Raw genomic sequence first — 11,394 nt, forward strand, 5'->3', positions numbered from 1 at the left:
CATGAGAGAAATTTTTCATGGGGTAATTTTCCAGGGAGAAATTATCCATGGAAGAACTCTTAACACGATCAACTTCCCACACAAATGAACTTTACCCCACCCACATGATGTGCAAATATATATCCTGATTTGTATGTATTTTGGCGTGGGGATAAAGTTCATTTGTCATGCAAATGAAGGTTACATTTGGATTGAGAATGCAATTCTGGGTATATATTTGCGAATTAGGGGGGGGGGGGGAGTATATACTCTGTTAATATATAGGTTCTAAGAAATTCATGAATTTCTTACAAAAAAAAAAAACGAGGAAAGAAGTGAAGATAAAGGTTCTCTTGCTGCAAAATATATTAACTAAGGATTATTATGCATATTATGAAGTAAGAATTGTTTTCTTAATATGTCTCCTTATGTGGTGGACTGCTCATAGATCTATACCAGGAACAGCACCTTCTTCCTAGCTAAACTAGGGTAAAGGTACCAATGATTCAACAGTGCAAATTTGGAACCCCTCTCAAAATTTTCCTTTAAAACATAATAACTCTGCTTAGTCATGACTTAGAGCGCCATCTCTTGAAGTCATTTTTTTATTTCAACGATAGGAAATATTGACACAATATCCAGTACACCCAGATAAGAAAAGAACATTTAATTCAATCAGTTTCCTGTTTTTGACAAGAAAGGAGCTCCTGACAATTTTTTGGGTATGCAATGTTCAAACTGCTGTTACTCGGTTACGTATTGCAAAAAAAGAGTTAGGATTAGCACCAATGCATCAAGATTCATCTGATTTTATCTGAATTCTAGTAACATTATCTTTTTCTCAATAAAATTAAATTAAAATGGCAAAAAAATTTTACATTGTTGAAACTAGGTTCCAAGTGTCAAAAATTCTTGTTTAATGTAGTGGAATACCAGGTGCACTAAAAATGTTCCTTTAGTCAAATTCAAATGTAGATAATGGTTTCTATAAATTGATTTATTTCTTTTGCAAATATCTTGTAGTAACCATGTCAAAATTTATATACTTGTCAAATTCTCTAGTATTAAGTGTTTCTCTTTTCTTATATATGTTTTTGTTTACAGGTTGTGACCTGGGTTTTATATTAAATTGCCCAACATAATACTTGGCTTCAAAAAAGATTACATGGTGTCATGATGGATGCTGGAAGTCCCTGTCCTGAGCTGAATTGGGACGGTCCCAACCTCAAGGAAGCATGGTCGAGGTTCAAAAACCACACCCAACTGATGTTCAATGGCCCTTTGAGCGGAAAGAGTGAAAATGTGCAATGTGCCTATCTCCTCATCTGGCTGGGGGAGAAGGGAAGAGACATTTTAAGTACTTGGACGCTCGCAGAAGCAGAAAAAGACAAAATCAAAACCTACCTATCAAAGTGTGACAAACATTTTAATCCAAAGGCAAATGCTATCTTTTCTCGCTATGTCTTTCACAAGCGTGACCAGTTGGACGGAGAGACGATTGAACAGTATGTGACTCAGTTAAAGATCTTGGTGCATGACTGTGCATACCCAGTGACAATCAGTGATGAAATGGTGCGAGATAGACTTATCTGTGGAACTAAATCTGAAAAAATCCGAGAAAAGCTTCAGCACTCAGGACCAGACCTTACCTTATGTGAGTTGGTACAAATAGCACGTGCATATACAGAGACCCAGGCACAAATTAGAACAATGTTGGCAGAACCCACTAACAACAGTGTACCAATAAAGCAAGAAATCGATGCCATCAGGAGAAACTCAAGGCGCTCTAACGGGCAGATGCAGTCAAGGCCTTTAAATTCAGAGTGCTATTTTTGTGGGGACGAATAAAGCCCAAGTCATAATTGCCCGGCAAAAGGCAAAGTTTGCAGCAAATGTGGGAAATCCAACCACTTTGCCCGTGTTTGTCGGAGTGCTACAAAAAACATAAACAACATCGACCCCCAAGGCAGCAACACAGGCAATGACGAACTGTTCATCCATGAAGTTCTGATGAATAACAGTGACAATCAGCCATACGCTATTGTGTGTCTCCAGAACCAGCTCCACGTGCGTTTCAAAATCGACACTGGAGCTCAAGCAAGCATTATCACTCGACAGCATGCAGCAAAACTCACACCAGCTGTCAAGATTCAACCCACAAACAACATCCTTACAAGTTTCTGTGGACGAAAGATTCCAATACTGGGAACAATCCAGATCCGATGCTCCTACAAGGGCAGTAAAGAACAATCCATAGACTTCTATGTTGTCGAGACAGCGCCCACACTAATACTTGGATTTGCTGCAAGCCAAAAGATAAATCTAATCAAGTTGATCCTCACTGTGCAAGACAAACAAGACAAATTCAATGAACTGTTTGCAGAATTCGATGATCTGTTTGAAGGGGTTGGAAAGCTAGAAGGAGAATGCAAAATACAACTAAAAGAAGAAGCACATCCCTCTATCCAGCCCGTAAAGCGGATACCCCTAGCAATCAAATCGCAGTTCAAAGAGGAACTCGGTAAAATAGAAATGCTGGGAATTATAGAAAAAGTGACCAAGCCCACGGAGTGGGTAAACTCTGCAGTAGTGGTACAAAAAGCGAATGGTAAACTTCGAGTGTGTATCGACCCCCACGACTAAAACAAGGCCATAAAACGACCTCAACACCCCATGCCCAAATTTGAAGAAGCCGTGCAGAAACAAACTGGTGCTACATCATTCTCAAAGCTTGACGCAAGGCATGGGTACTGGTCACTGTGCCTTGAACCCAAATCAGCCAAACTTACCACATTCAATGCGCCATATGGCCGTTATAAGTTCAAAAGAATGCCTTTCGGTCTAGTCTTAGCACAAGACGAGTTTTAGAGGCGGATGGAAGAGGCTTTCAAAGCACGTGAAAGATTTTCAGTCATTGTAGATGATATGATTGTATCTGGAGCATCTGATGCTGAGCACTACAAAACCCTCAGAAACACCCTCATTCGAGCCAGAGAAAAGGGTGTTAAATTCAATAAGGACAAGTGCATCCTAAAGGTCACTGCCATCCCTTACTTCTGTGACATATTGTCTGACAAAGGAATACACCCTGACACGAACAAGGTCCGAGCCAACCGAGAAATGCCTTCCCCAACTAGTCACGAGCAGCTACATACGCTCCTAGGTATGATGAATTATCTGTCTCGCTACATACCCAACCTATCCAGCCTGAACGAGCCTCTTCAAAAACCTTGGAAAACAAGAACTTTTTGAGTGGACGGCAACACATGAAACCATTCTCCAAAAGATTAAAGATTCCATTTGCCAAAACGTGGCATTCTTTGAGCCTGCTGAACAGTCCGTCGAGTTGCAAGTTGACGCTTCAATGTCCGGTTTGGGAGTGGCGCTGATTCAGAAGTCCTCAGTAGTATCATTCGCATCTAAATCACTGACTGATACCGGGAAGAAATACTCCCAAATTGAGAAGGAGCTCTACGCGATAGTGTTTGGCTGTCGCCATTCCCATCAATACCTGTATGGACGTCCATTTACCATCATCACCGATCACAAGCCACTAGAAACACTCCTAAACAGACCCATCAGCAAATCATCCCCAAGGTTACAAAGGATGCTCTTCCAGATCCAGCAATACAACTACAACATCAAATTCCGACCAGCCAAAGACATTCCCCTAGCTGACACTCTCTCCCGCTTACATATTGATACAAAAGACCAAGAAATGCAGACCAACCTCGAATGCCACGTCCACTCAGTGAGGAGATTACTTCCAATCAGCAGTGAAAAGCTTTCACAGTTAATACAAGAAACCTACCTTGATCCAGAGCTTACCGCCGTGCGGGAATGCATTGAAAACAACTGTACAGCAACCAGGAGCCAGATTCTAGCTGCAGCAGCCAAATTCTGGTTCGTCAGAGACCAACTAACTGTGGTAGAAGACATCATAATGAAAGATGATCGGTTGGTCATACCACAGACCCTGCAGAAATCAATCTTGACCAATCTCCATGCCTCACACCTCGGCACGGATAAAACAAAGCAAAGAGCCTGCTCCATAGTGTACTGGCCTGGCATGAACCGTTCTGTCGAGGAATTCATCAAAAATGTGATGCTTGCTGTACCTATTAAAGATCCAACACAAAAGAGCCACTTCTGCAGCATGAGATCCCTACATACCCTTGGGAACACGTGGGAGTCAACCTCTTCTACGAGAACAACGAGTTTCACATGGTAACAGTTGACTACTACAGTAGATTCATCGAAATCAACTATCTGGGCCTAACTGCACTATCTGTCCATGTAAGAGATTACCTGAAGTGCCACTTTGCAAGACATGGCATTCCACACTTTATGACAACAGATAATGGACCCCAATTTAGCACCGAAACATTTAATAAATTTGGAGAGGACTGGGGCATAAAGATACTGACTTCTAGCCTATACCACCCACACTCAAATGGCCTTGCAGAAAGAGCTGTCGGAATTGCAAAAGCCCTGATTAAGAAAACTCGCAATTCTAAAGAAGAATTGTTGCTTGGCTTGCTCGAATATAAGAATACACTGATAGATGGCATGGCGTCTCCAGCTCAGCTTCTTATGAGTAGGAATCTGAGGTCTACCCTACCATGCACCGCTGAGCACCTCAGACCAAGAAGCATCCCCTACGCGGAATTCCAGTGCTTCAGAGAAAAAGAAAGGGCAAGCCAGAAATTCTATTATGACAGTCGCACCAAAAACCAAAAAGACTTGCAAGTTTGCCAGTCTGTGAGACTCCAGGTTGAAAACGGTAACTGGGAAAAGGTGACTGTTATCAAGAAGTCAGAGCAACCAAGGTTGTATACAATCGAAATGACGAGCAAGATAAGAAACCGCCGCAGCAGGAGGCATTTACGCGAGACTGTTGAAGACTATACCACTCTGTCTAGTCCAACCGATACAAGAGCAGAAAGATGAGAAATCCAGCCCCCCTTACGACCCTCTGTTGCCACTCCGCAGCAAGCAAACTCACCTGAACCAATACAACATCATGTCCCACCAATGGATCCAGAAGATGTACCAATGGTCATCCAGGTCCAAGAGGCTAGAGACGCGACAGAACAACAGCACGTCCCAACCACCAGAAGTGGACGCCAAGTCAAGCCATCCTTAAAACTCGACCTCTGAGTATATTATTCCTTTTTGTGAAAGAAAGAGGATGTCACACTCTCTAGTATTAAGTGTTTCTCTTTTCTTATAAATGTTTTTGTTTACAGGTTGTGACCTGGGTTTTATATTAAATTGCCCAACATAATACTTGGCTTCAAAAAAGATTACAGTTTAATGTAGTGGAATACTAGGTACAATAAAAATGTTCCTTTAGTCAAATTCAAATGTAGATAATGTTTTCTATAAATTGATTTATTTCTTTTGCAAATATCCTGTAGTAACCTTGTCAAGATTTTTGACAGAGAGGCCCTGTCAAAATATAGGTGACTCTTTCAAAATTTCACTAAACATGTAAAACAAATGAGAAATAATTGGTGTCAAAATTCCAGGGTCCACTGACAAAAATAAAGCTGTCAAATTTATGGGTACAGACTACTGCCAAAAACTGCAGAGGTTCACAGGGAAGTCATTTTTCCCTTTCTTAGTACTTATCAATGAAACAAAAAGAAAAAAATTCTCAAATTTGGGTCAGAAGTTGAACTGCAACTTGACAAATACTATGCTGTTTTCTTTAGAAACAAAAAAAGAGAGGTGCCATATTTTGTTGGTAGGATTCTGGACTTTCCTGACAAAGGACAGTCCAAACTAAAAATTTTCAAGAGGATTAGAATTGCATATCACACTTTGAAATGACATTTACACTGTCAACAATGAACAAATCATTGCTGGGCCACTAAAACTGACAGGAAGTGGGCCATTCCTGATAGCATTTGGAGATGCTATTCCTGTGGTATATATGCAATAGAAAAAAGAAGATTTATGTGATCTAGGTCACAATATCACACTCCTTATGATTTACCAATTTTGTTATACTAAATGCTACATACTTGAAACAATTTTGTTAGTTTTATTACTTCTACATTTTGAATTGTGTTTTATACTTTTATACATTAAATGAAGTTGACATGTTGTTGAATACGCCAGATTCTGCCCAAAGGTACTCCCCAAGTATTTCAACACATGCTGAATTGGGTTCCAACTACCATCAGAAACAGGTAACTATTTTGTTATGTCAAATTTGTAGGTGGAAAATCTGATTTTGGAAAATCAGAGTTTTGTACCCTTTTCAGATAAAACTTCAAACTTCTCATCAAACAATTAGATTCTTAGATGTTTTTACTGCATACTGAAGCCTTTTTCAAACCAAAGGTCTTTAAATTAGGACCTCTGGAGTAGAAAAACTGTTTTTTTTTTTTTTTACAAAAACTGTCAAATCATTGGTACCTTTACCTTATATGAAAAAGTGAAAATTTAGGTAGGCAGGTAGGTACAGGTTTATTCATAAATCTGTTTCGTAGCACATGCTAAATTACACACATTTTTACAAACTCAAATTAAAAAAAAAAAAAAAGGGTAAAAATATCAGCTCTTGTTATACATTTTGGTCAAAAATGGCACAAAAGAATCTTCATGCCTTTGAGTGCAACACATTGGTGGTAACAGTCTAAGTTGGGTCCATGTCTTCATATTGATAGGGGCATCAGGGGGTAGTATGAATCTATGGTGCTTGTTGTTTAGTAGGAATATACCAAAATTCATTATCAATTTATCTCTTCTTTTGGACAACGATGGTAGGTCAATTGCTCTAAGTCCTTCCTCATAGTTGATGTAGTCCCTGTCAAGAATCACTTTAACTGTGTGTTTTTGTACATTTTCCAGCATTTTAGATAAGGATGGTGAATTTTGCACTGCTGGACCCCACACTGGACAGGCATATTCTAGGTGAGGGTGGACATAGGTCACAAAAGCAGTTATTAACTGGTCTCTGGTAAAACCAAAACGTTTTATTGTAATAATGGTTTGAAGGGCACTATAGGCCTTTGGTGCCACTGATTCCACATGGGTGTTGAATTTACAGTCCAATGATAATATTACAACTAGTAATTTGGCACTGTTGAACAGGGGAAACAGAGAGTTTGGGACATCAAGATCATGCTTTAGAGGGTTAAACCAAATAACTTTTGATTTGGTGGAGTTTATGGTTAGATTAGCTTGCTTAACCTCCTTACTCAACATTTCCATCAGGTTGTGGGGGGAAACAATGGGTAAAACTTGAATTTTTAGCTTCATAATTAAGTAAAACTGAAAGGTCATCAACAAATTTATATCTTTAGGCATAGTTCCTTAGCACAAAATTTACCACAGCCACAAATATCAGCCCAGCTAATCTGGTGCCTTGAGGGGCATCACACATAATTTTACAAGAAGAGGACAGAGTATCACCCTCAAATAGAGGAAATAAACATTGTGTTCTATTAGACAGGAATTCAGCAATTAGCTGAACTGTTAGTCTATTCACCCCCATTAGTTTTAGGTTCATTAGAGCAATAGGGTGGGAGATTAGGTCAAAAGCCTTGCAAAAATCCACCATGGCAAGATCAACAATGGTATCTTTTTGGTCAAGCCATCTTACTAAAGTATCATGCATGCACACTAGATAAATTGTGGTATTGCAGCCTCTGAGACCCCTGTACTGGTATTTATCAATGTTTGTGGAAATCTCATTGAGTGTTGCTTGAGCAATAAATGCCTCAAACACCTTTGCGAAGGCAGGGGTGAGAGATATAGGCCTCAGTTCTTCTGGAGATTTAGGATGTTTAGTTTTGGGTATAACTCTCACATATGCAGTTTTCCAAACAGGAGGAAATACTTCTTCAGCAAAACACGAATTCAGGATGTGACAAAATGGTCTAGCAAGAAAAATGGCATATTCACAAATTAATTTTAGAGGTAGTTCACTGGGGTAGTTGGAAGAGTTGGGTTTGAGTTTGAGCAGTTCTTAGAAGACTGAGTATTCTTCAAGGGTTTGGGTCTGGCTTGGTGGGCACTGTTCAAGAATTCTAGCAAGTTCACTTTTGGATGGGGCAGGGTGGGTACTACAAATTGAGCTGAAAAACATATTAACATCCTCAGCTGAGAGCTTATTTCCATTGTCTTTATAAATAATAAGGTTGTCACTTTGAATCTTCCCAGCTATCCTTTTTATAGATTTGTGCCACTACCTGAGGTTAGTAGAAAATAGAGGTTCAATCCAGTTTTTAACATAGTTGACTTTAGCTTTATGGTTTTCTTTCACTATTCTACTTCTCAGCTTTTTAGCAGCTAGACATTCTCTATTAGAAGCTAGTGATTGTTTGTGGATAAGCTGTTTTAATGATGAGGTTATCCAGGGCTAGTCACTTCAACACTTTATACATTTTTTTACAGGGAATTGGTCAAGGTACTCTTTATATAGGAGGTTACTGAATATATCAACTTTCTTGTGAATGTTGCTTTCAGCATACTTCAGGTATAAGCCTTGGACAATAGCTAAACATAAGAAAACATGTTAAGAAAACAATTCTTACTTCATAATATGCAGAATAATCAGAGTTAACAAATTTTGCATGAGAGAGTCTTTATCTTCACTCCTTTCATTGTTGTACTAATTTTTTTTTACAAATTTCTGAAAAATTAGCATGAATTTGACTGCATTTTTCTGTTTTCAAATACTCTATCTATGTAATTGAATGCCATCAGTACCATCTAATTATATTCTCACATTACATGTCAATAGATAAATAGTGATAAATTAGGTTAGGTTAGATAGCATTTGGGTTTTTGTTTATAAACATTTTTCAATACTTAGAGAATAGAAACAAAAATTTAGAAATGGGATATGAAAACTGGAAATACAAGGAAAGAAGTGAAGATAAAGGTTCTTCCCATGCAAAATGTGTTAACTCTGATTATTCTGAGTATTATGGAGAAATAATTGTTTTTTTAACATGTTTCCTTATGTTTAGCTAGTGTTCTAGGCTTACACCAGAAACTACAAAGTGATATTCTCTTACAAGTGATGTAAGTAGCCTAAGTAACTAAAAAAAAATAACAGTTTTTAGAATTTTAGTGTTTGATTCTTGGGAAACCAACCAGAAAATCTATACTTTTTACAGAATTTTTAGCTATATTTATTTATTAATACCAAGATACAGTAAGCTTTAACAAGCTTGTTGCACAAAACAATTATAAGAAAGTCTATACAATGTCAATGACATAACAAAAACATACATTAACTGAAAAACATTGGAAAAACAATATTACTGAAACATACAATAACATACCAACTTAACTGAAACATATTTTTTAATAATTGAAACCTGCAAAAACACTATATAAAAAACCTACTATATGAAACACTTTTATTCAGAATAAAAAAAAAAAACTATGGTAGTTTTAGAATCTTTAAAACTTTATAAACCAGGATTAAGCAAGGGGGTAAGGCTCAAATAACTTTCTTTCAGCCTAATTTGAGCTGTAAACTAATTTCTGAAAATCTTGAACTTATAATACAAGGATTATTGGGGCCCTTCAGAGGCTAGGCTAGTCCCATTTAAAGGAGGGTAGGGTGAAGATAGATACTTTATAAGACCTTCCAGGTAACCATTCAGGCTCTTGATTCATCTCTGAAAGCTTTATTCACCTAGCTTGACTAATTACCACAATAGCAGACTTCATATCTAAAACTTAACTAAAATACCTTCAAAAGCCCTGAAAGGAACTGTAGGCTAGGCCTACCTCAGTTCCTGAAAGCTAGCCTACATTCATATAACGCGGCAACACTTAAAGGTGGCATAAGTCAATAACAAGATTACTAGAATTTTACCTTCAAAGGTTTATAAACAAAATATACAATCCAAGTCCTGAATCAGCTGTTAGGATATTTTAGTATTTTTTTATTACAATTATTGCATGCTTCGGTGATTCAGATGTTTGTCAGCTACGGAGACATTTAAATAAATTTTACAGATGCTTGTTTACTTTGGGTGCATTCCTTGTCACGGCCATAATTAATGATGATTAATTTTTTCACTGATATTTGTTCCCCATGGGCGATTTTAAAAATAAATGCCTCAACCTATCTCTTATTTTTGTGGCCAGATGAGGCACATTTGCGCCATGTGTTGACTTTGCACATGTAAAAAAAATGTTTTATTATTTATTATTATGATTATTTTTTTTCCCAGAGGGATTTCATATGGAAGGGGTCGTCGTATAAACTTCAAAGGGGGTTCATTCGATTCGAAATCGAAAGTTTTAGTGGCCTTTTTAAGTGCCAAAGGGATTGGAAGGTAACTAACACCCCTTCCACGCCCACCATTTCCCCAAACACATCCAATCAAAATTTTGAGATAGCCATTTTGTTTCACGTAACTGATTTCCAGATAGAAATAATATTTTTGAGGAGGACACTCCCCCCAAAGCCCTCAGGGCACGGGCAGTCAGTTATGCCCTGGGGGCATATAAGGTTTTTATAGAATGCTTTGTCGGAGAAACATTCAAAAAGGACTCATTCGATTGAAAATTCAAAGGGCTAGTGCCCTTTTTAATAGTCGAAAGTGATTGGAGGGCAACTAGCCCCCTCTAACGCCCACCTTTCCCCGAAACACATCCAATCAAAATTTTGATATATTCATTTTGTTCAACGTAGTTGAAAATTCTGGAAATTAGGTCTTTGAGGATGACAACCCCCCACAACCCTCAGGGCAATTTAAATGGAAATTTAAATGGCTAGTGCCCTTTAAATAGTCGAAAATGATTGGAAGGCAACTAACACGACTTCCACGCCCACCATTTCCCCAACACACATCCAATAAAAATTTGAGATAGCCATTCTGTTGAACGTACTTGAAAGTTCTGGAAATTATATCTTTGAGCAGAACACTCCCCCCAAAGTCTTCAGGGCAAGGGTTATAAGTTATGCCTTGGGGGCATATATGGTTCTTATGGGAGGAATACTCGTATAAATTTCAGAGAGGGCTCATTTGACTGGAAATTGAAAGTCCTAGTTGACTTTTTGACCGTCAAAAGATATCAGAGGGCAGCCAGCCCCCCCCCCAAAAAAAACCCTTTTTCGCAAATGCATCCGATAAAAATTTTGAGATAGCTATTTTTTTTAAATAGTTCAAAGATAATATAAGAGAAACTCCGGTGTCGACACAACCCTACAGGGCCCGAGGGCAGGCGTTGTAAGCTATGCTCTGGGGGATATACGGTTCTTATGGAAGGGATGCTTCAGTAGTAAGCGCCCGATTACTTGAAACCCTACCCGCAAACCTACGCCTGAGGCATCGGGTATGTGTGTAGGTTTTCAAGTAATTGGGTTACCAGGGTCATTTGCAAAGAGGTACCATTTCTATAGAAGCTATAGTAATTTGAAATATCATATAGAAT

General features: G+C 38.4%; 2 protein-coding genes across 4 annotated transcripts in view; one reads left to right on the forward strand and one right to left on the reverse strand.

The window, feature by feature from the left end:
- LOC148951208 (SID1 transmembrane family member 1-like) overlaps window positions 1–9,925 on the reverse strand; it is a 129,592-nt gene extending 119,667 nt beyond the window's left edge. For all 3 annotated transcript variants that reach the window (XM_089090724.1, XM_089090725.1, XM_089090722.1), the window contains exon 1: window positions 9,827–9,925. The gene's annotated coding sequence lies outside the window, so the exon portion shown is untranslated. The remainder of the gene's footprint in view (window positions 1–9,826) is intronic.
- On the forward strand, window positions 1,990–2,622 carry LOC148951209 (uncharacterized). The gene has a single exon (XM_089091028.1). It carries the CDS (start codon window positions 1,990–1,992, stop codon window positions 2,620–2,622), a length of 633 nt encoding a protein of 210 aa, XP_088947154.1.
- Window positions 9,926–11,394: the final 1,469 nt, after the last annotated feature.

This window comes from Artemia sp. Qi Xiang Cuo, chromosome 6 (assembly GCF_049724085.1).
Source record: "Artemia sp. Qi Xiang Cuo chromosome 6, ASM4972408v1, whole genome shotgun sequence".
NCBI classification, from domain to species: Eukaryota; Metazoa; Arthropoda; class Branchiopoda; order Anostraca; family Artemiidae; genus Artemia; species Artemia sp. Qi Xiang Cuo.

Excerpts from the sequence above, each read along its gene's own strand:
- LOC148951209 (XM_089091028.1), top strand. The coding sequence starts at position 1,990 with ATGAATAACAGTGACAATCAGCCATACGCTATTGTGTGTCTCCAGAAC.